Source organism: Nannobrachium achirus (assembly GCF_963921795.1).
Source record: "Nannobrachium achirus genome assembly, chromosome: 5".
Lineage (NCBI taxonomy): Eukaryota > Metazoa > Chordata > Actinopteri > Myctophiformes > Myctophidae > Nannobrachium > Nannobrachium achirus.
In genome coordinates, this window is record NC_137814.1 from 64088137 (window position 1) to 64114988 (window position 26852).

Consider the following 26852-nt stretch of genomic DNA (forward strand, 5'->3'; position numbering starts at 1 on the left):
TTATACATACAGTATATCATAGATTTATGCCTATCCTCATCATGTATTCTCTTGTAAATGGTGCATTTGTATAGCGCCTTAATCCAAGGCGCAGGTGCATTACATTCACACACACATTCATACACCGATGGCGGAGGAAACCATCCAAGGCACCAACCTGCTCACCGGGAGCAACTAGGGGTTCAGAGTCAGCCTGATTCAGATCATTCTCACATCCAGATTTGAATCTGATTTGTTCCATGTGACCATACCGGTATGTGCCCTTTTAAACCAATTGGATTCCAATCTGAATGTGGCACAGATCTGATTCAGGCTGGATTTGGCTGCCAGTGTAAATGGGGCCTTAGATTAGATTGCCTATTTTCACACAATGTATCCGTTGAACCGAGTCAAACAATGTAATGCTTCAACTCCTACAAGTGCTTGTCAGGGTGGTTCCCCATGCAGTCCCTAATGTAAAGTCTACAGTTCTATTATATGAATTTAACATTTATTTGTGTCATAAACAGGGAGGTCACTTCTCCTGTTTCCTCCACTGTGCCACTGTCTCTGTGGTGAAACATGACACTCCCTCAGCCAATCAAAACGTCTGACTTCATCTTGTGTCACAACCTCATGTCATATAGCGTAACGTCCATGGGGTCACTCACTCATTCCCTCCCTCTCCAGTGCTGGAGAGACAAGAGCAGATCTGTGTCGTTCATTGAAGCGTTTCAAAGATCTAATGCACCGCTGAATGAAGAACAAAATGCACGTGATTACGCACTGCTGTCTCCTTCTCATAATATGGGTGAACACTCCGAACTTAGCCAGCGATGAAGGTAAGAACGTTTCCCATTTAGTGAGCACATTTAGATCATGTGTTGAAGATGTTTCTTTGTTTTCTTTTTTTTTTTCGTGGAATTAATTTCAAATTGCCGAACGCATACAAATGACCCTTCTCTTTGTGTTGTTTCATTTTTAACCAGTCGCTATTATGACTTTAATGTCGACACAAACTAGTCTCGAAGCGTTATTCCAACGTGCGATAGTGCGACGCCCCATTAGTCCGACGCTGGTGAATGCGAACCTGGTGAAATGCTAACCTGCCGACATGTTAACCTGGTGAATGCTACGATGCCTAACAGGGGTGTCGCACCAAATTCTGGGCCCTGGGTACAAGGATCCACTCACATGTTGTGCCTTAACTATTGAAAAATAGCAGATATACAAGCTCACAGCACCGAGTGCCGTGCTGCAAGCTTGTAGATCTGCTATTTTTGAAAAATTGTGAAAATGTGAATATCCTTCTAAGGTTTTTTGAAAAACCTATGTTTCTATGTCAGTGGTGCTCAAACCTTTTCATGTGAAGGACCCCCAAAATGATATGTATTTGGCCCACGGAACCCCATGTCAAAATATTTAGTTCCAGGGACCCCCCAGAAGCTAAATTTTAGTAGGAATGTTCGCTTAAAAAATACATTTTATTAAAAGATTTGCTCACATTTTCACGACTTTTCAAAACATAGCAGATCTACAAGCTCGCAGCGTGGCACTCGGTGCCGCGCTGAGAGCTTGTATATCTGCTATTTTTCAATAGCTAAAGTATAAAATAATTAAGGCCCCTCCACCTTGGGGCCTGGTAACTCAGTCCCACTTTCCCCCCCTTGTGACGTCCCTGATGACTAAACCTAACTAGTGGGACTAATGGGAGTCAAAATATCGAGATTTCCCCCTTGAGTACTCCTCTCCTCCTGGAAGACGAGTCAGAGTGGGTTGCAGGCACGTGCAGAGAATGTTAGAGAGACAGGGACTGACATTTCTAAAAGGGCCTTTGTTTTTTGTATTTTCGGTGCTTGAGTACAGCATTGTGCAAACAAAGCAATGTCGCATTGTGTCATTTTGGCTATACAGGGTATAAAGCTTTAGGAACAAATAGCAGCATTGTGTTTCCTCAATACAATTTAGATAGAATAAGAAGGCCTTAAAGGCGTGCGGTTCCCTAGCATCCTTTAAAATTGCCCTGAAAAACCACTTACAGGCGGCAGCCGCTCGCAACTGGCAATAACATACCTAGCCCAGCCTCCCCTGACCCTTTTACCTACTGTATATTTTTTTGCACTGTTTATTTTATTTTTAATTACTTTTTTTTTTTTACTATATCTACTGCATAGTACTGTGTTCTATCCGTCTGTCATTCAATGTTATATGAGATACTTCAATGGTTTCCTGTGTAAATACGCTTAGTCTAGGATCTCCTTTTAGTTGACCTTGTACCAGTGAACTGTACCGTCATGAAGCTGTACCTTTTTCTATGCAAATTTCTAATAAAGTCTTCAATCAATCGATCAATCAAAGAAAAAAATAAAGACTTGCATGTAAAATGCATGTAAAAGTAGCAGCTCTGTTTCTGTATGTTCAGTAGGTATTAGCCTCGGAAACCCAGGCTTCTTTTGGCGATCGTAAGAAAAAGAAGCCTGGGCGATCGCGTTATGATCACTGTTGGAGGAAGTGTAGAATTTCCCTAACCAATCAGAGTGCAGAGAGCGTCGCACCGAATGTGTTGACGTCATGACGCAGCAGCGTTCTCTGTGCTGAGCAGAGGAGCGAGAAGCTAACCGCTGCAGCCTGCGGGAAGTCTGCACTGCAGACCCGGGTCTGCAGACCTGCGTCTGCAGACCTGCAGACCCAATACTACTTAGTGGGGCGACGGTGAGATTCGATCTAGTGATCTCTGGCACTCAAGTCGGCGACACTATCCATTCAGCCATCAATGCTGATGTTTATCGTGGGCTTGCCCAGGCCTTACGGCCTGGGCATAAATAGAACGATTGCATTCACCACGGCTTCGTAACTCGCGCGGCCGGCCCTGGCCCGCTCTTCGCGGCCACTCGCGCCTGCGGCGCTCGGGGGCGAAGAGCAGGACCAAGGTCCGCTGGCCTTCGCGCCGCTTGCAATGTCGTGGACAATCGAGCGCCTCCGCAGGCTGCCACTGGGAGCAGTAGAGAGGTTGACCTGGGTCTGCAGTGCTGGGTCTGCAAACAGGTCTGCAGACTCTGCAAACAGGTCTGCAGACTCGCAGACGCCTTCCCGCAGGCTGCAGCCGTTACTACTTGAGAGGAGCAGAGGGGGAAGAGAACACATGCTATTAGCCAGAGACTCGTGGAGAGATTCGCTGCGCCCGCCCATCTGCCTACACAAACTGGTCCGTGTTAGGTTAGAGTGAGTAGGTATAAATGTCAATCCATGGTTTGTAGTGCTTAGAGTGGTTGTTTTCCAGTCGTATAAATGGTCCATCCATTGTGTGACCTGATATTGTAGCCTAGTAGGTGTGAGAAGTTCTGTTTGAACTCTGAAGCAGTCAAAATAGTTGAATAACAGTGGCTGATGGATTCATGAACTAATTAAATTACAGAGATAGCTGCGAGGTAAATGCATAATTATGATATTAAGGTTCCCTATTATGAAATTAAATATAGAATACAATTTGATATAGAGTATTTAATATTGTGGGTTAATAAAGAAGTTAATTCAGCGTGCACGTGACGGCTCCACTAGCTAAAGAAAATCCACAGCACACCCCTGGTTCTACTTGAACATTATTATTCATGTGGAACCGACGACACTCAATTATACCTCTCCACCACAATAATCACCACAGCCACACAATCCATCTTCACCAACTGCCTCAGAAAAAAAACCCTGGATGCAAAGGAACTTTCTTAAACTAAATTGCAATAAATCTGAAATTATCATCATCGGACCTGACTCCCTCACCCGCTCCACTCAGGATTTCTCTCTCACCATCGACGGCTCCCTGGTCAAAACCTCTTCCCGCATCCGCAACCTAGGTGTCATTTTCGACCCCGCCCTGTCATTCCTCCCCCACATAAACAATATCACTAAAACAGCTTTCTTTCACCTCCGGAACATCGCCCGTCTACACCCCTCCCTGACTTTCTCCGCTTCTGAAACCCTCATCCACGCATTCATCTCCTCCCGAGTCGTCCCGACTAGACTACTGTAATGGCATACTTCATGGCATCACCTCCAAAACCCTAAATAAACCTCAATATGTCCAAAATTCAGCCGCACGCCTCCTCACCAGCACCCGCTCCAGAGACCAACACCAGTCCTCCATGACCTCCCCTAAGATTTATTAGTTCCCTCGCGGATGACCACACAGATGAGCATAAGGCCTCTATCAAAGCAAACCTGGCTTCCATAACACCTCAGTAGTACCACAGGCTGACCACCTTCATGTCACGGCCCATTGATGAAGACATTTGTACAAAAGTATTCCAGACCAAGTACAGAGTGCATACATTAAAATAACCTTTCAGAAGTTTGACATTTCTGTATTATAAATCCTTCTTTTGAGTGCTTGTGTCTAATATTCTAATACTTTGATACTTTGATTTGTTTTTTGTTTTCACGAGCTGTATGCCATAAAAATGTTTTTGAATAATTCTCTGCATGCACAATGAATCTGGAATATATGAAAAAAATGACGTGCATACTAGCATCAACTAGGGACAGCAGTGAAACACTTGAACACTCTTAAATGCATGTAATATTACGGCACATAAATATGTACTTCTTTCCCCCTAAGATTAAGTATGTCACGAGGAAAACCTCTGTTTCCATTAGGACAAGTTGAACATAACTTTGTGACTGACGTTTTACACACATGTGTCTTTATAAACAGAAAGGTTGGTAGGAGGAACCAGTCGCTGTGCCGGCACACTGGAGGTAAAACGGCAAGAGTGGAGACCAGTGCTTTATCGGTACTGGAATCCAGAGTCATCGGATGTGGTGTGTAGACGGCTGGGCTGTGGCTCTGTTATTTCAACATTAATGACCAAATCGACATATAAAGATGTGTGGCTTTCCGATAACATTCACTGTGGTAAGCCTTCACTGAGACAATGTTTCTGGCGGAGTGTAAGGAAGTCTGAGAGACTGGAAGTGATCTGTTCAGGTAATACAATTGTTTTAGCTTGTCATATTTTGTCTGCATGTCTGTCTGTCTGTTTGTGTGTCTATATAATGTGTGTGCATACATGTGATGATGACATCGATGATTCAACCCCCCCCCCCCCCCCCCCCCCTCCAGAGTCAGTGAGGTTGGTGAATGGGACCAGTTTGTGTTCAGGCAGAGTGGAGGTGAAGTCTGATCAGTCGTGGGTCTCAGTGTGTGAAGGTGACTTTGACCAGCAGGATGCAGAGGTGGTCTGTAGGGAGATTGGCTGTGGGTCTCCTTCAGTCCTCCAGGGGGCGCTCTATGGAGAAGTGAATGATCCAATGTTTACCAAAGAGTTCCAGTGTGAAGGCAGTGAGTCTGTTCTCCAGGACTGTAGAACCTCAGACTCAACTAGAAACACCTGCTCATCTGAGAAGGCTGTTGAACTCACCTGTTCAGGTAAAAGATAAACTACACTCTTGGTTTAGACAACTTCATAATTAGTGGTCAAGCACCATCATTTTGCAACATCATCTGCACATTTCATGTACTGTATGAATGCCAAGTTGCCATTTTTAACTCAATGAAATGGTACAGCACAGTGGCCTTAGTGTCTGCCCTGAGAGGTTGGGGTTTAATCCACAGCCAAGTCCTAAAAATTGAAATATTTAATCAGATTAATCACATGATTGTCTGTAGTTAATCATGATTATTAATCGCAAATGAATCGCATATGTTTATCCATTCAAAATCTATGTAAAACATTCAAGTTTTTGGGGGCACGGTGGCGCATTGGTTACAGGGGCGTAAATTGGGTATGCCAGGGGTATGCAGCTGCCATACCCTGCATGGGTCCAGGAGGGGAAATAAAAGTTACTTTTAAATAAAAATCCCATGAATGTCTCTTTGTCTATCTGTGCTGGTTATTATGTTGTTAAATTACAGTAAAATAACTACAAATGCAACATTTGACATAATGGTTACTTTAACAAGGTATTATAATTATATTCTCCACACTTTTATTCTCCCCAGCTTTACAAAATGGTATATTACCAGGTTCCGCAGGTCAGCTGCACAGGTGCAATGCATTATTGTTAATTGTGGCACGTTTACTAACATGCTAAGTTTAGCTGCACTTGAAAAACCATTCTAGGCTGCCATATCCAGCCCAAGAAACCGTAGAAACCTGTGTAAAAAAACTGACAAAAGTCGTTTATTTATTTATTTTATTTTATTTTTCAGACATTGTGAAAATAGCCGATCTACATGCTCACAACGCCTCGCAGCGCAAGGCGTTGTGAGCATGTAGATCTGCTATTTTTGGCTCCGGGACCCGTCGTCCCGGAGGTTATGTTTTTTCTTGTTAGAAAATACAATTTACCAGCAGCGCAGAGGCAATTAGACTGCCTGACATACCCTCGCCAGCTGTGCAAGCATCTCGTCTGTTTCAGCTGTGTGTAAGGATTTTACCAGTCCCCGTGGGCTGTCAAGCAAGCCTGTCATTAATAGCTGATCTACCATCTCACAACGCAGCGCAAAGTGCCGCGTTGTGAGCTTGTAGATTGGCTGTTTTCACTAACCTAGGCTACTTCTTAAAGTGATGCAAAGAAAACACTGACAGATGATAAACACTGACAGATGATAATGGCGCATTTACTTTTTTTTATTGTTGCATTAATTTGGCTCTTAACGTTTTTACATGAGAAACTCTCCAGCAAAAAAAGGAAATAAAATATCCTTCTACAATCAGCTAAATGAAGCACACGCACACCGTTCGCAAGAAGCTGCGGTGAGGTGTCACGCCCTGTGAGCTTGTATATCTGCTATTTTTCTACAACTATGAAACGCTAGATTTGCCATAAATTGCCAAGATATACTGTATAACTGTAACCACCAATAACGCATGCATTATTGATGTGTCCACTCCACTCAGTAAACTGGACTCACGAATGGCCACTCTAATTATGAAATAGCTTACTCTGTTGGTTTGCATTTCCACACAATATATTTTAACCAGAATTAAAACATCTGACCACTTTGTGACAGTTTATGAATTGTATTGGCGTAGGCCTACCTTTCAAAATGAGTGGGATGGTTGCGGCCGTTGTGCACTTGCTCTTGTTTGCTTGAACAGAGAAGCACTTTTCTGAGCACAATGTTGCTCACTGCAACACAAACATCATCTACGCCAGAAAACGTCTTTTCAAAGAGATACTGTAGGTGGAAGGAAAATTAATAAGAACATCCATTGCTGCTTTTGACAGTCCTGTGAATTGCGCAGCCACAGAGACCGTGTGTGGTGGATGATGTGAATTTGATCTGTAGCCTAATGTCCGATCACATATAAAAGAAAAGTCCTGAACGATGACAGCGAGCCCCCGCCCCGGTGATCATATCTTTCTAGTGGGCACTTTTTGTTACCGCCAGGCTGAGAGGCATAGGAGACCGTTTTGCATCGCTTTCCTTTTATATATATATATATATATATATATATATATATATATATATATATATATATATACCCTAGTTCACATTATTACAAATGACACATACTGTCCAGAATCTTCTTCAAATAACAAAAGGTGTGCATGAAATCATAAAATCAAGGCCAACACATAACAGGTTGGCATATTGAAATACTACATTTAAATTAAATTTGGGTCCATTTTGACCCGTAACATCACAGCTTGTCACTATTTTAAAGTTATACCATGTAACTTTTTTTTATAAAACAAATCTTAAAATTGTCCTAACTGTTAAATCGCAAAAGTTTTAGAACACCCACTCCGTTATTTTCAGCTTCTAAAGCCTTCTCTTTATATGTTTTCTATGATCCTGGCCGGGGTCCGGTTTTCGCGGAAAAATAGCGTCATCTGTATACGTTGGCCAATCACATCGCGGATCATACACACATGATACACTACCGGCCAATCACAGCTTACCTGCAGTGTCTTCAGGAAGTAGCCTCGCTCCGCTACAGTGTTTACCATGGTGAAGGATTCTTAACCTCTTAATCCCCAAATCCTGGCCAGAAAATTACGTTCTACCATTGTTCTACCCCTCCACGGATTTGTATCGGTCGCGGTGGTTTGCGGCGCCGCTCCGGTGGTCCGCGGCGGTGGTCCGCGATCACTCCGGGCGAAAACCGGACGAAAAAAGCAATACCGCTACTGACCACTAGTTTAGCAACTTACACAGTATAGCTTTAAATAATTATATATAATTATATTAAAGCTATAATATGTAACTTTTTTAATAAAACAAATCTTAAAATTGTCCTAACTATTAATTCGCTAAAGTTTTAGAACACCCACTCCGTTAATTTCAGCCCCTAAAGCCTTTTCTTTTATGTTTTCTACTGAGCCGGCCATCAGGGGGGTTGCATTTCCCGGCAAAATTATGTCATCTGCATCATTCCGTATACGTGTCTCCCAGATCATACACTACCGGCCAATAACAACACGTCCTGCTGTCTTCTCAGGAAGTAGCTTGTCTCAACATAACAACAGCATTTACTCTGGTGAAGGAGTCGTAACTCCCGTACGCCTGGTCTGAGAGGGATGCGGGACGCCTCTACAGACGCGTCTCGGCGAGGCGGACGCGGTGGTCTGAAGGCCCGGTCTTTGGCGAAAAACTGCCCAAAAAAGCAGACATGACCGCGGTTTGCTATACCACTACTGACCACTAGTTGTGCAACTTACACAGTAACAGTATAGCTTTTTTTGTTTTACATATACTCACAAGTATAAGTTTAAAAAAAGAAAAAAGAAAACAAGTAAAATTGTTTTGGAAGTGTGTTCTAATATTAGTCGTTTATAGCCAGATAACAACATTATCTATTGTCTTCATTATAGTACATATAATGAGTGCATTTTTTTCATTTTTATAATTGATGGAGCTATATTGAAAGATAAAACCCTAACCCAAAATAATATTTTAAATAGTGTTTACTTTTTTTAACTTTTTAACACTACTTTTACTTTTTTAGCACTCGGCCGAATTCACACCTTTGCTTTGTCCCAAACAGCGTCAAAGCCAACCCCCACATCCTGGCTGGCTATCTGTGATAGAGCTCTGTTAACTCCTATATTTCACTTTTTAGTGTATTTAGCTCAAACATATTAGCACATAATAGAATTCTTTCATTCATCATTGATTGGCTAGTTGATTTTAATAAACATTATAATTGACCATTCAGAAACCGTTCTACTCATGACGACATGTGTTAGCCAAACATAACAGACCAATCAAATGCTGTCTTGTTCATGTCAATTTAGATCTGTCTTGATCAATCAAAATCCTGACGTTTGTTTGTTGTGCGTAATGGCCAGGCTGTTTGTCTGAACCTTAAACAGGCACAGATCTAACACCAACAAGGATTCAAGACAGCGACCACACTACATTGCACTTGCAGATTATGGCCGCTGTTTCAAATCCTGAGTGGTGTTAAATCTCTGCCGGTTTAAAGTTCAGGAAAGGTCCAGGATATGAGGCATTTAGGAGTTTCTCCTGCATCTGGGCTCCATATCCTCAGTAAAGTTTATTCTCATCAGTCTGTTGTGCGTAATGGCCAGGCCGTTTGTCTGAACCTTAAATAGACATAGATCTAACACCAACCAGGATTCAAGATGGCGACCACACTACATTACACTGTCTTGCAGGTTATGGCCGCTGTTTTGAATCCTGAGTGGTGTTAAATCTGTGCCGGTGTAAAGTTCAGGAAAGGTCCAGATTATGAGGCATTTAGGAGTTTCTCCTGCATCTGGGTTATTCCAAATGGAACTTTTGATGACACATAAATGTGTACGTGAATGTGCCCGATAATGGCCAGGATGTTTGTCTGAACCTTAAACAGGCACAGATCTAACACCAACCAGGATTCAAAATAGTGACCACACTACATTACACTTGCAGGTTATGGCCACTGTTTCAAATCTTGAGTGGTGTTAAATCTGTGCTGGTTTAAAGTTCATGAAAGGTCTAGGATATGAGGCATTTAGGAGTTTCTCCTGCATCTGGACTACTCCGCATGGAACTTTTGATGACACATAAATGTGTACATGAATGTGCCCGATAAATTGTTAATAGCCTTTGGTCTGGTCAGCACTTCTTGGCGTTGCCCATCAGTCAAAGTTAGAGGGCAAAGTCTGATCAATTCCATATCCTGGGTAAAGTTTATTCTCTTCAGTTGGACTTCTCGACCTGTCTTGTAAGTGAAATAATATAACCTACATCTTCACATTTGATATACTGACCAGGGGTTCTGGTCTGACGTAACATATAAACATGACCGGTTGCAATGAAGATTTGCGCAGGCTGTTTTCCCTCCATATTTATGCCATCACCACCATAACATCAGAGATCACTCATTTCATTTTCACACAATGGATTATAGTCAGGGGCTGCTAAGGGCTTCTGTCCATTCCTAAGCATTTTCCTCAGTTTCCACTCGTTCACAGATAAAATCATGTTGGAGACAAACTCAGAAAAAAAGATTTGGTCAATAATGGTAACAGATTAATTAATTAATTAAATTCCACATATGTTCCAAACCAATAACCCCTAACTCTATTTTTAAATGTTTGTCTTTTTTTTCTTCCTCCAGTGCAGTATTAATGTTCATACAAATATGAAGATCTATATTTCTTTTTTCGTTACACTGTTAATGATCATACATTATGAAAATCACCTTTGCACCGCTCACTTCGTACGGGTCCTATTTTTCCCTTCGTTTTTATATTGCGACCCGAGGTTATGAGAAATGGCACACCTTGTCTCCATCTGTGTCCGTTTTTTTACGGTCTATGGGTATGACACTCTGGCATCACTGTGATGTCAGGTGAACCACACTAACAGAAATATTAAGGCCATATCTAACAGTGTGTGTGTGTGTGTGTGTGTGTGTGTGTGTGTGTGTGTGTGTGTGTGTGTGTGTGTGTGTGTGTGTGTGTGTGTGTGTGTGTGTCCGTAACCGTCTTTTCAAATAATGTTCAATGCGCAACAAGCGTCCTTCCCTATGCTTGCCAGCCAAGCTGCAGAGCATCCCTTGAAAGTAAAGGGACGCTTGTGTGTGTGTGTGTGTGTGTGTGTGTGTGTGTGTGTGTGTGTGTGTGTGTGTGTGTGTGTGTGTGTGTGTGTGTGTGTGTGTGTGTGTGTTCCTGTATAGATCCTGAATATGTCAGGTTGGTGGGAGGAACCAGTCACTGCAGTGGCACACTGGAGCTGAAACGCCATGGAGAGTGGAGACCAGTGCATCGTTTGAACTGGAAACTGGAGTCATCGGCTGTGGTGTGTAGACAGCTGGACTGTGGCTCTGTTATTTCAACAGTAACAACCAATTCTGCATCTACAGCTACATGGCGCAACAAAGACCATTGTGTTGGGTCTGAGTCTTCACTGAGGGAGTGTGGATCAACCTATTTAGAAATGTCCTATGGAAGACTAGAGGTGATCTGTTCAGGTAATGTAAGCATATTTTTTGCAGTCTTATTTTATCTATCTATCTATCTATCTATCTCTATCTATCTATCTATCTATCTATCTATCTATCTATCTATCTATCTATCTATCTATCTATCTATCTATCCCCTTACCAAAAAGTAGTAAACTTCAAGTTTACTTTTCTAAGTATACTTAAGTCAACTTTTAGTATATTTCTTAAGTATACTTTAAGTACAAGTATACTGATATTTATGTACAAGTAGTATACTAACAAATGTACTAGTTAGTGTACTAGTTAGTATACTTACAGTATACCTACCGTACTAAAAGTAATCTGAATTGGCCCACTTTTGAGTATACTCGAGTAAACTCTAAGTTTACTTAAAGTATACATGAAGTATATATGAGTATACTTAAATTATTGTATTCATACACTAGAATTGTGCTATTCCCTTACTTAAAATAAACCATTCATATACTCAGATGTATACTTAAGTACACTACTTATTTACTTGAATTGCACTTCTCTTATACAAGAGGTATACTATGGTCATACCTGAACTGCACTACATTTAAATTTGAAGTATACCATTTATATACGTAAAACATACTATGCGTGAACTTAATGTACACTACTCTTTTACCTGCAGTGTACTTGAATAGCACTTTTATTGTACTTGAGGTATACTAAGGTCATATGAACTGCACTACTTGTAACCTTGAAGTATACCATTTATATACTCAAACTATACTATGCATGAACTTAATGTGCACTACTCTTTTACCTCTAGTGTACTTGAATTGCACTTTTCTTATACATAAGGTATACTACGTTTATATTTGAACAGCACTTTTTTCATACTTGAAGTATATCATTTATATAGTCGGAACATACTATGCATGAACTTAATGTACACTACTCTTTTACCTGCAGTGTACTTGAATTGTACTACGTTTACATTTGAACAGTACTATTTCATACTTGAAGTATAACGGTTATATACTCAAAACATACTATGCGTGGACTTAATGGACACTACTCTTTTACTTGAATTGCACTATTCTTATACTTGACGTATACTACGTTTATATTTGAATTGCATTCATTTTAAACTTGAAGTATACCATTTATATACTCAAAACATACTTGATGTACACTACTCTTTTACTTGCAGTGCACTTGAATTGCACTTTTCATTTACTTGAGGAAGACTTTGGTCATACTTGAATGGCACTTTTCTTTTACTTGAGGTATACTATGGTCATAATTGAACTGCACTACTTTTAAACTTGAAGTACACCATTTATATACTCAAAACATACTATGCGTGAACTTAGTGTACACTACTCTGTTACTTGCAGTGCACTTGAATTGCACTTTTCATTTACTTGAGGTATACTATGGTCATACTTGAACTGCACTACTTTTAAACTTGAACCATACCAGTTATATACTCAAAACATACTATGCGTGAACTTAACTTACACTACTCTTTTATTTGCAGTGCACTTGTCTTATACTTGACGTAAACTACGTTTACATTTGAACTGCACTATTTTCATACTCGAGGTATGCCATTTATATACTCAAAACATACTATGCGTGATTTTAATGTACACTACTCTTTTACTTGCAGTGCACTTGAATTGCACTCTTCTTTTACTCGAGGTATACTATGGTCATACTTGAACTGCACTACTTTTGAACTTGAACCATACCAGTTATATACTCAAAACATACTATGCGTGAACTTCATGGACACCACTCTTTTACTTGAATTACACTATTCTTATACTTGAGGTATACTATGGTCATACTTGAACTGCACTACTTTTAAACTTGAAGTATACCATTTATATACTCAAAACATACTATGCGTGAACTTAATGTACACTACTATTTTACCTGCAGTGTACTTGAATTGAACGTTTCTTATACTTGAAGTATTCCAGTTATATACTCAAAACATACTAGGCGTGAACTTAATGGACACTACTCTTTTACTTGCATTGTACTTGAATTGCACTTAGCTTATACTTGACATATACTATGTGTATATTTGAACTGCACTATTTCTATACTCGAAGTATACCATTTATATACTCAACACATACTGTGCGTGAACTTAATGTTCACTACTCTTTTACCTGCAGTGCACTTTAATTGCTCTTTTCTTATACTTGAGGTATACTATGGTCATACTTGAACTGCACTACTTTTAAACTTGAATCATACCATTTATATACTCAAAACATACTGTGCGTGAACTTAATGTACACTACTCTTTTACCTGCAGTGCACTTGAATTGCACTCTTCTTTTACTTGAGGTATACTATGGTCATACTTGAACTGCACTACTTTAAAACTTGAAGTATACCATTTATATACTCAACACATACTATGCGTGTACTTAATTAAAACTACTCTTTTACTTGAACTGCACTTGTTTTATATTTGACGTATACTACGTTTATATTTGAACTGCACTATTTTCATACTCGAGGTATACCATTTATATACTCAAAACATACTATGCGTGAACTTAATGTACACTACTCTTTTACTTGCTGTGCACTTGTCTTATACTTGACGTAAACTGTGTTTATATTTGAACTGCACTATTTCCATACTCGAGGTATACCATTTATATACTCAACACATACTGTGCATGAACTTAATGTTCACTACTCTTTTACCTGCAGTGCACTTTAATTGCTCTTTTCTTATACTTGAAGTATACTATGGTCATACTTGAACTGCACTACTTTTAAACTTGAAGTACACCATTTATATACTCAAAACATACTATGCGTGAACTTAGTGTACACTACTCTGTTACTTGCAGTGCACTTGAATTGCACTTTTCATTTACTTGAGGTATACTATGGTCATACTTGAACTGCACTACTTTTAAACTTGAACCATACCAGTTATATACTCAAAACATACTATGCGTGAACTTAACTTACACTACTCTTTTATTTGCAGTGCACTTGTCTTATACTTGACGTAAACTACGTTTACATTTGAACTGCACTATTTTCATACTCGAGGTATGCCATTTATATACTCAAAACATACTATGCGTGATTTTAATGTACACTACTCTTTTACTTGCAGTGCACTTGAATTGCACTCTTCTTTTACTCGAGGTATACTATGGTCATACTTGAACTGCACTACTTTTGAACTTGAACCATACCAGTTATATACTCAAAACATACTATGCGTGAACTTCATGGACACCACTCTTTTACTTGAATTACACTATTCTTATACTTGAGGTATACTATGGTCATACTTGAACTGCACTACTTTTAAACTTGAAGTATACCATTTATATACTCAAAACATACTATGCGTGAACTTAATGTACACTACTATTTTACCTGCAGTGTACTTGAATTGAACGTTTCTTATACTTGAAGTATTCCAGTTATATACTCAAAACATACTAGGCGTGAACTTAATGGACACTACTCTTTTACTTGCATTGTACTTGAATTGCACTTAGCTTATACTTGACATATACTATGTGTATATTTGAACTGCACTATTTCTATACTCGAAGTATACCATTTATATACTCAACACATACTGTGCGTGAACTTAATGTTCACTACTCTTTTACCTGCAGTGCACTTTAATTGCTCTTTTCTTATACTTGAGGTATACTATGGTCATACTTGAACTGCACTACTTTTAAACTTGAATCATACCATTTATATACTCAAAACATACTGTGCGTGAACTTAATGTACACTACTCTTTTACCTGCAGTGCACTTGAATTGCACTCTTCTTTTACTTGAGGTATACTATGGTCATACTTGAACTGCACTACTTTAAAACTTGAAGTATACCATTTATATACTCAACACATACTATGCGTGTACTTAATTAAAACTACTCTTTTACTTGAACTGCACTTGTTTTATATTTGACGTATACTACGTTTATATTTGAACTGCACTATTTTCATACTCGAGGTATACCATTTATATACTCAAAACATACTATGCGTGAACTTAATGTACACTACTCTTTTACTTGCTGTGCACTTGTCTTATACTTGACGTAAACTGTGTTTATATTTGAACTGCACTATTTCCATACTCGAGGTATACCATTTATATACTCAACACATACTGTGCATGAACTTAATGTTCACTACTCTTTTACCTGCAGTGCACTTTAATTGCTCTTTTCTTATACTTGAAGTATACTATGGTCATACTTGAACTGCACTACTTTTAAACTTGAATCGTACCATTTATATACTCAAAACAAACTGTGCGTGAACTTAATGTACACTACTCTTTTACCTGCAGTGCGCTTGAATTGCACTCTTCTTTTACTTGAGGTATACTATGGTCATACTTGAACTGCACTACTTTTGAACTTGAACCATACCAGTTATATACTCAAAACATACTATGCGTGAACTTCATGGACACTACTCTTTTACTTGAATTGCACTATTCTTATACTTGAGGTATACTATGGTCATACTTGAACTGCACTACTTTTAAACTTGAAGTATACCATTTATATACTCAAAACATACTATGCGTGAACCTAATGTACACTACTATTTTACCTGCAGTGTACTTGAATTGAACGTTTCTTATACTTGAAGTATACCAGTTATATACTCAAAACATACTAGGCGTGAACTTAATGGACACTACTCTTTTACTTGCATTGTACTTGAATTGCACTTAGCTTATACTTGACATATACTACGTGTATATTTGAACTGCACTATTTGTATACTCGAAGTATACCATTTATATACTCAACATATACTCTGCGTGAACTTAATGTTCACTACTCTTTTACCTGCAGTGCACTTTAATTGCACTTTTCTCATACTTGAGGTATGCTATGGTCATACTTGAACTGCACTATTTTCATACTCAAAGTATACCAGTTATATACTCAAAACATACTATGTGTGAACCTAATGTACACTTGCTGTGTACTTGAATTGCACTTTTCTGAGGTATACTACTTTCATACTTGAAATGCACTATCTTGAAGTATACCATTTATATACTCAGAACATACTATGCATGAACTTAATGTACACTACTCTTTACCTTTCAGTGTACTTGAATTGCACGTTTTTTATACTTTACGTATACTACGTTTATACTTGAACTAGACTATTTTCATGCTTGAAGTATACCATTTACATACTCAAAACATTGAATTGCACTTTTCTTATACTTGAGGTATACTATGTTTATACTTGAACTGCACTATTTTCATTGTAGCGACGGGGTGCAACTAATTAATATTCGAACACAGTTCTGCATAGGTATTTTAATGGTTAAAGAAAGACAGTGTGAAATATTATAGCTTTGGAAATGGACTGTATATTCTGGAGTTGAGGTTATGCGCACCACAGGGCTCCAGTCAAAGAGCAGTAATCAATGATGACACTTGGTGTTTTATGTGGTTTTTATAAAGGAGGTAGTTGGCGGACACAAACATACACAATGATGAATGGTATCTGAAAATATAGAAATAATACATAAGGATAAGGAGACAATAAACGATATGCAGTAGTAACCTACACAAACATAGCATATTACTGAAATGCCATGCACTCATGTGCCAGCTTAGACCCAGCATGCACTCACACACAGGTTAGACTAGGGCCTGTTAGCTTAGCCACTGAAGTTTAGCTAGCAAACACAATTACAAAAACAAACTTTTTAAACCACACACAGATCAATTCTGACACAATGAACTGTTACCACATGAACCATTATTGCTCTGCAGGACAGAACTCACTTTGTCAAGAACGCATTCTTATGTGCATATGTTTGTGTGTGGCTGCACTCATGCATGTAAACAGTTGGGGGAATGTTTGGTGTTGCTGAACTGTCTGTAGATTTCACTCTGAATGTGTAGTCTTGCCGGTCCCATTATACACCTACAAATGAACAGATAAAGCACATTAGTAATATACAGTAGTAATATACTTTGAATTGACAAGTAGAATACTCAAGATTTGTGAAGATAATGTAAAGCTGTTATTTGTAAAACCCTTACCTTTGTCTGTCTCCTCCTCCCAGGGTGGTGTTCGGGCAAAAGAGTTCCCTCCGGTAACACGCACACTATTTATAGTCCTGGGAGGGTGAAGCCAAGTGGGGGGTGGATAGAGGGGAGATTGAAAATGATTCTAATGCATTTAATAATGTATGGTGGGTGTACACATTTAGTGGGCATAGTGGTAATTGGAGATATGAATTAAAGGAGCATATCCATGTGCTAGTATTTTAAGTACTTTTGTATTATTAAATGCATTAGAATCATTCTCAATCTCCCCTCTATCCACTTCCCACTTGGTTTCACCCTCCCAGGACTATAAATAGGGTGTGTGTTCCCGGAGGGAACTCTTTTGCCCGAACACCACCCTGGGAGGAGGAGAACATCAGACAAAGGTATTATCATCACACATCTTGGCATTCTACTTGTCAATTCAAAGTATATTACTACTGTTGACTCCCATAACTAATGTGCTTTATCTGTTCATTTGTAGGTGTATAATGGGACCGGCAAGTCTACACATTCAGAGTGAAATCTACAGACAGTTCAGCAACACCAAACCCCATCACCACCTTTATTGTCCCCATTTAGAGCAGGCATGCCTCAGGTACCCTCTGATCAGGACCCAGGTGACACTTTAGTTGAGGCAGTTGTTTGGGCAACTGTTTACATGCATGAGTGCAGCCACAAACAAACATATGCACATAAGAATGCGTTCTTGACAAAGTGAGTTGTTTTCTGTCCTGCAGAACAATAATGGTTCATGTGGTAACAGGTCATTGTATCAGAATTGATCTGTGTGTGGTTTAAAAAGTTTGTTTTTGTAATTGTGTTTGCTAGCTAAACTTCAGTGGCTAAGCTAACAGGCCCTAGTCTAACCTGTGTGTGAGTGCATGCTGGGTCTAAGCTGGCACATGAGTGCATGGCTCATTTCAGTAATATGCTACATTTGTGTAGGTTACTACTGCATATTGTTTATTGTCTCCTTATCCTTATGTAGTATTTCTATATTTTCAGATACCATTCATCATTGTGTATGTTTGTGTCCACCAACTACCTCCTTTATAAAAAACACATAAAACGCCATCAAGTGTCATCATTGATTACTGCTCTTTGACTGGAGCCCTGTGGTGGGCATAACCTCAACTCCAGAGTATACAGTCCTCCATTTCCAAAGCTATAATATTTCACACTCTGTCTTTCTTTAACCATTACAATACTTATTAATTAGTTGCACCCCGTCGCTACAATGAAAATAGTGCAGTTCAAGTATAAACATAGTATACCTCAAGTATAAGAAAAGTGCAATTCAAGTATGTTTTGAGTATATAAATGGTATACTTCAAGTATGAAAATAGTGCAGTTCAAGTATAAAGGTAGTATACGTAAAGTATAAAAAAACGTGCAATTCAAGTACACTGCAAGTAAAAGAGTAGTGACCATTAAGTTGACGTATAGTATGTTTTGAGTATATAACTGGTATGGTTCAAGTTTAAAAGTAGTGCAGTTCAAGTATGACCATAGTATACCTCAAGTAAAAGAAGAGTGCAATTCAAGTGCACTGCAAGTAAAAGAGTAGTGTACATTAAATTCACACATAGTATGTTTTGAGTATATAAATGGTATACTTCAAGTTTAAAATTAATGCAATTCAAATATAAACGTAGTATACGTCAAGTATAAGAATAGTGCAATTCAAGTAAAAGAGTAGTGTCCATCAAGTTCATGCATAGTATGTTCCGAGCATATAAATGCTATACTTCAAGTATGAAAAAAGTGCCGCTCAAATATAAACGTAGTATACCTCATGTATAAGAAAAGTGCAATTCAAGTACACTAGAGGTAAATGAGTAGTGCACATTAAGTTGATGCATAGTATAGTTTGAGTATATAAATGGTATACTTCAAGGTTAAAAGTAGTGCAATTCAAATATAAACGTAGTATACGTCATGTATAAGAAAAGTGCAATTCAAGTAAAAGAGTAGTGTCCATTAAGTTCACGCATAGTATGTTAAAGTATAAACGTAGTATACCTCAAGTATAATAAAAGTGCAATTTAAGTACATTCAAAGTAAAAGAGTAGTGTACATAACGTTCACACATAGTATATTTTCAGTATATGAATGCTATACTTCAAGTATGAAAATAGGGCAGTTCAAGTATAAACATAGTATACGTCAACTATAAAAAACATGCAATTCAAGTACACTGCAAGTAAGAGAGTAGTGTACATTAGTGTCCATTAAGTTCACGCATAGTACGTTAAAGTATAAACGTAGTATTCCTCAAGTATAATAAAAGTGCAATTTAAGTACATTCAAAGTAAAAGAGTAGTGTACATTACGTTCACACATAGTATATTTTCAGTATATAAATGCTATACTTCAAGTATGAAAATAGGGCAGTTCAAGTATAAACATAGTATACGTCAACTATAAAAAACATGCAATTCAAGTACACTGCAAGTAAGAGAGTAGTGTACATTAAGTTCACACATAGTGTGTTTTGTGTATATAAATGGTATACCTAAAGTATAAGAAAAGTGCAATTCAAGTACACTGCAAGTAAAAGAGTAGTGTACATTAAGTTCACGCTTAGTATGTTTGGAGTATATAATAGTGCAGGTCAAGTATAAACGTAGTATACGTCAAGTATAAGAAAAGTGCAATTCAAGTACCCTGCAAGTAAAAGAGTAGTGTACATTAAGTTCACGCACAGTTTTTTTTTTAGTATATAAATGGTATACTTCAAGTATAAGAAAAGTGCAATTCAAGTGCACTGCATGTAAAAGAGTTCTGTACAGTAAGTTAACGTAGAGTATGTTAGGAGTATTTAAATGGTATACTTCAAGTAAGAAAATAGTACAGTTCAAGTATAAACGTAGTATACCTCAAGTATAAGAAAAGTGCAATTCAAGTACACTGCTAGTAAAATACTAGTGTACATTAAGTTCATGCATAGTATGTTTAGAGTATATAAATGGTATACCTCAAGTCTGAAAATAGTGCAGTTCAAATATAAACGTAGTATACGTCAAGTATAAGAAAGATGCAATTCAAGTACACTGCAAATAAAAGAGTAGTGTACATTAAGCTCACGCATAGTATGTTTGGAGTATATAAATGGTATACCTCAAGTCTGAAAATAGTGCAGTTCAAATATAAACGTAGTATACGTCAAGTATAAGAAACGTGCAATTCAAGTACAATGCAAGTAAAAGAGTAGTGTCCATTAAGTTCACGCACAGTATGGTTTGAGTATATAACTGCTATTCTTCAAGTATAAGAAAAGTGCAATTCAAGTACACTGCAGGTAAAAGAGTAGTGTCCATTAAGTTCACACAGTATGTTTAGAGTATATAACTGGTATGGTGCAAGTTTAAAGGTAGTGCAGTTGAAGTATGACCATAGTATACCTCACGTATAAGAAAAGTGCAATTCAAGTTTAAAAGTAGTGAAATTCAAGTATAAATGTAGTATACGTCAAGTATAAGAAAAATGCAATTCAAGTACACTGCAAATAAAAGAGTAGTTTACATTAAGCTCACGCATAGTATGTTTGGAGTATATAAATGGTATACCTCAAGTCTGAAAATAGTGCAGTTCAAATATAAACGTAGTATACGTCAAGTATAAGAAACGTGCAATTCAAGTACAATGCAAGTAAAAGAGTAGTGTCCATTAAGTTCACGCACAGTATGGTTTGAGTATATAACTGGTATTCTTTAAGTATAAGAAAAGTGCAATTCAAGTACACTGCAGGTAAAAGAGTAGTGTCCAGTAAGTTCACGCACAGTATGTTTAGAGTATATAACCGGTATGGTGAAAGTTTAAAAGTAGTGCAGTTGAAGTATGACCATAGTATACTTCAATTATAAGAAAAGTGCAATTCAAGTACACTGCAAATACAAGAGTAGTGTACATTAAGTTCAAGCATAGTATGTTTGTAGTATATAAATGGTATACCTCAAGTATGAAAATAGTGCAGTTCAAATATAAACGTAGTATACGTCAAGTATAAGAAACGTGCAATTCAAGTACAATGCAAGTAAAAGAGTAGTGTCCATTAAGTTCACGCACAGTATGGTTTGAGTATACAACTGATATTCTTCAAGTATAAGAAAAGTGCAATTCAAGTACACTGCAGGTAAAAGAGTAGTGTCCATTAAGTTCACCCACAGTATGTTTAGAGTATATAACTGGTATGTTGCAAGTTTAAAAGTAGTGCAGTTGAAGTATGACCATAGTATACCTCACGTATAAGAAAAGTGCAATTCAAGTACACTGCAAATACAAGAGTAGTGTACATTAAGTTCAAGCATAGTATGTTTGTAGTATATAAATGGTATACCTCAAGTATGAAAATAGTGCAGTTCAAATATAAACATAGTATACGTCAAGTATAAGAAACGTGCAATTCAAGTACAATGCAAGTAAAAGAGTAGTGTCCATTAAGTTCACGCACAGTATGGTTTGAGTATATAACTGGTATTCTTCAAGTATAAGAAAAGTGCAATTCAAGTACACTGCAGGTAAAAGAGTAGTGTCCATTAAGTTCACGCACAGTATGTTTAGAGTATATAACTGGTATGTTGCAAGTTTAAAAGTAGTGCAGTTGAAGTATGACCATAGTATACCTCATGTATAAGAAAAGTGCAATTCAAGTTTAAAAGTAGTGAAATTCAAGTATAAATGTAGTATACGTCAAGTATAAGAAAAGTGCAATTTAAGTACCCTGTAAGTAAAAGAGTAGTGTACATTAAGTTCACACATAATATGTTTTGTGTATAAATGGTATACCTCTAGTATAATAAAAGTGCAATTCAATTACACTGCAAGTGTACATTAAGTTCATGCATAGTATGTTTGGAGTATATAATAGTGCATTTCAAGTACAATCGTATTATACGTCATGCATAATTAAAGTGCAATTCAAGTACCCTGCAAGTAAAAGAGTAGTGTACATTACGTTCACACATAGTATGTTTTGTGAAAATACATGGTACACCTCAAGTATAAGAAAAGTGCAATTCAAGTACACTGCAAGTAAAAGAGTAGTGTCCATTAAGTTCACGCACAGTATGGTTTGTGTCTATAACTGGTATTCTTCAAGTATAAGAAAAGTGCAATTCAAGTACACTGCAGGTAAAAGAGTAGTGTCCATTAAGTTCACGCACAGTATGTTTAGAGTATATAACCGGTATGGTGCAAGTTTAAAAGTAGTGCAGTTGAAGTATGACCATAGTATACCTCAAGTATAAGAAAAGTGCAATTCAAGTACACTGCAAATAAAAGAGTAGTGTACATTAAGTTCACGCATAGTATGTTTGTAGTATATACATTTTGTGTAAATAAATATGGTACCCCTCAAGTATAAGAAAAGTGCAATTCAAGTACACTGCAAGTAAAAGAGTAGTGTACATTAAGTTCACGCATAGTATGTTTGGAGTATATAAATGGTATACTTCATGTATGAAAATAGTGCAGTTCAAGTATAAATCTAGTATACCTCAAGCATAAGCACTACAGGTGCACAGTGTAGGGCAACTACCTCAAGCAGCCAGTGTGAGAAATATACAAGTATACACCCACAAGCAAGATACTGTATAAGAACACAGTACTATAGAATATAGGCTGCACTTGAAATGAAGGAAAAGTATACTTAAACTTTTGCTGTGTACTCGTCAGTATAAACTAAGTATACTTTTGTTAAGTATATTCCTGATAGTACATTTTAAGTAAACAGAAAAGTATACTTACCAAAGTATTAGTTTAGACAAAGTATACTTAGTTCATAACAAGTATACTCAGAGTATACGTAAGTATACTACTTTTTGGTAAGGGTACCTACCGGTACCTACCTACCTACTAGTGATGTGCGGGCCGGCCCGAACCCGCGGTCCCCCGCGGTCAGTTCGCAGGCTGGGTTGAGCTGGGTCAAGAAATGTTCACTTTATTGGCGGGCAGAAGCGGCGATTACGGTGGGCAGTGTGGGCAAGTGCCCAGAGGCGCCAAGCCACCGGGGGCGCCGAAGGCGCCCCCGTGCGGTGTGCTGAGCGCCTCACAGTAAAATACATTTCTACTAATTACCCATCAACCCATGTGTCGGCAGTGTGTCATAAGGACCGATTGAAAATGACACGGCAGTTCATTAATATCACCGCAAATCCCTCTCTCTCTCTCTTTCTCAATGTCTCTCTCTCTCTCTCTCTCTCTCTCTCTCTCTCTCTCTCTCCCTCATCACTCTCACATGCACGTTAGTTTGGTTGCACAAAAACACACGGGTTAAGCTACACTTTTTCCTGTTAATAATAACCTATGTGAAATAAGCTGCATTGGGAGATACGCGGCAGACACTTTATTGTGAAGGTAAGACAGGAAATGATAGTTGTTGCTGGGTTGGCCCTAGTTGTCGGTTTGTTATGATGTCGCTAAAGTCTGTGAGCTGCATTGGTTTGGAATACCCCGCGCAGTTTAAGTTATACATGAATGGACAGTCAAAATAAGTTGTATTATCAGAACTGTTTAGCCTACATTAATTTGCGAACGGGGCGCTGGGGGGAGAGAGAAGACAGCAGTCCATTTCAGCGTCATCTTGCAACGTGCACCCACGGGAATCATGGAAGACACGCAGGACAACTAACAACCCATATAAAACAAACTTTATACACTCGATTGACGTTCTTTATGAGGAGATGTTATGGAAACTGTACGAGATCACCACCAAAGCCTTTACAACCTTCCCAAAGTTGCATAGAGATGCATGGACATCGTGACCACTCGACCATAGCAGTGAGTAGTCTATAATTATCGGACTTTCTTTATCCTCCCCATTTAGACACTTACTGTAGCTGTGAAGTATAAAGTGATGGTTATTTCATTTTGAAGTAAATGTGTTATTTCATTTTCAAACAGTATAGTCTCTCTGTGTTGTTATTTAACCTTTCAGAAGCCCATTTGGGGTATGTACAGACGGGGGGGGGGGGGGGGGGGGGGGGGCGCATCATAGGTACACTGCCCAGAGCGTCAGAGCCTGTTCCCCCGGGCCTGTTGGCGGGGCAGGTTGGGCCGGTCCGTAACCGTCTTTTCAAATAATGTTCAATGCGCAACAAGCGTCCTTCCCTATGCTTGCCAGCCAAGCTGCAGAGCATCCCTTGAAAGTCAAGGGACGCTGATGTGTGAGTGTCGTCATGTCATTCTCATTAAGTCCATTGTACTTCCTGTAAGTAGACTTAAAAATAAATACAGTTGCCTAATCATATTACAGGAGGGTCTTATTTTGAAATCCACTGTATTAACAGGAAATGTTACAGCATGTTCTTATTGGCTACTTGCTGCAGCCTACAAGATGTAAACATGAATAACATGGATTATACACAAGCTTTTGACTAAACTAAAGTTCATATGATATGAAAACCACTGTGACTTAAACAATGTACAATTGTACATTGTTTGAAAGTGTGTTAAACTGCAGCAATAGGTGAGTGGACTGGTTAATTACCTTATGCTGGTTTGGCTGCTGTTGTGGGTGAGAGAGGCATCAGAGCTCTGATAAAAAGTTGACGGTGCACTTAAACATTTTGGTCTTTTCTCTTTGTTTATTTTGTCTTGCACCAGTGACTAGGCTATCTGCAACATCTGTGCCCGTATGTACAGTATAGATAAGCCGCCCGTGAGCTGTTCTGTCTGGCCCCACCACAAAAAAAGTATTTTTGGGGGACTAGTGAAAGTTACAGGTAAGGACAGTGTGATATGAAACATACTGTAAGCTTAGCATAATCACAGTAATCCTTAACCCTTAAAGTGCGGGTGCCATGATTTATTCCCCCTCTAAAACATGATTATCAACTATTATGATTATACTAGGAGGAAGATTTTTTTCAAAAAAAGTGTACAGAAAGAGTTAAAATGATGTTTTTATGTGACCATTAAGTATGCGTGGTTGTCATGGTGGGTGGTGACCCAGCTGAAGTTAGCCACACCCCACAGTGTTGGGTGAATGGTAATTAGGGGAGGAGTTGATTGTGTGATGTAATAAGTATGGGTGTTTTTGAAACGGCACATCTGACCCAGCAGGTGGCATCCTCCAGCTAAAAACCCAAATAAAAAGAGAATGCATAATCGCTCATAATAACCACACCAGGGGGGTCTAATGATGTACTGTCAACCTCCTAGACACATGAAAACCAGAAAAAGTACAAAACTATGGCACCACCTCTTTAAGTTCTGTTCGGGTCATTTTGACCCGTTTTGCATTTTCATTTGAAAGAAAAAGGTAGAAGTTTTTTTTTTTTTCCCACCTGAAACTCACTGGCCTTAAAGATTCTTCTGTGAATAACATGTAAAAAATATATTTTTGCACTACGCCCATGCTACACCCCTCCCATTTTTTTGACCCTCTAATGCTTATGCTTAACTTAACAAATCGCCCTCAGACGAGCCTTCCATCGTCGCTTCCAGTCATCCCGGTTCTCCATACATCTGGCCAGCTTGTTGGTGCTTTGTGCTCCTACGTCTTTCTTGAGTACATCCACGCATGTTATTGTGGGACGTCCTCGTGGCCGGTGCCCATGTGTTGGTTCCCACAGAACCAGTTTGCTGGCAGGAAGCTCCTGGTGTCTTTGGCAGTGCCCTGCTAGTCTCATTCTTCTGGCAGCAATTTTCTCGCTCACCCTTGGTATTCCCTCATACAGGCTCTTGTTGGTAACATGTGCACTCTTGCTGATGTTAAGTACTGCACGCAACATTCTGGTGTAGCACCAATCTAGAGACTTCTGCAGGGTTGGCCTCAGGGTCCAGCATTCACTGCCATATAGGAGAACAGACTCTACCGTTGCAAAGAAGAAGCTGAGTTTGATTGGCGGGGGAGGCTGGAGTTCCATACACTGTTCATGCCGTTCAGGGCCTTCCATTCAAGTGCCTTCCTCACTTTAAGATCTTTCTCGGTTGAGTTGACCCATGCGCCCAGGTACTTGAAGTCCTTGACTTCCTTCAGCACAGCACCTCCTGTTGTTGTCAGAGGTGGGTGTTCCGGTAAGTTATAGGTAATAACCTCAGTTTTTTGGCATTTAGCCTAAGGCCAACCTTGGCACACTCTAAGGGTACGTTCAGACAGTGAACGCTTCGGCTCGAAACTCCCATCCACTCCCGTTATAAGGGAAAAAACGGACATGACGTACTCCGCGCCGGCCGGGACGCGTTCGAGGCGTTTCCGGTCGGGTGGACGAGCCACGAGCTGGGGGTTCATGGTTCAGCACAGCTGTACTAACCCGGCAGTGATGGACACTAACCAATGGGACAGAACGTCCTGTGGAGCTGGATTTTACCTTGTAGTTTTCTTCTCAGTCACTGATCTCTCCAAATACAGAGGGAATGCATGGAAGATATTTCAAAACAAACGGCCAGACA

The 26852-nt window shown here is 38.9% G+C and overlaps 1 protein-coding gene across 1 annotated transcript in view; it reads left to right on the forward strand.

Moving 5' to 3' along the window:
• The first annotated feature begins 5106 nt into the window (after nucleotides 1–5106).
• Nucleotides 5107–26852, forward strand: part of LOC308285263 (uncharacterized protein) — a 734101-nt gene continuing 712355 nt past the window's right edge. Inside the window, exons 1-2 of the mRNA XM_080725980.1 lie at nucleotides 5107–5401; nucleotides 11109–11402. Of these exons, the coding sequence (XP_080582106.1) occupies nucleotides 5284–5401; nucleotides 11109–11402 (412 nt within the window). The 5' untranslated portion in view covers nucleotides 5107–5283. The remainder of the gene's footprint in view (nucleotides 5402–11108; nucleotides 11403–26852) is intronic.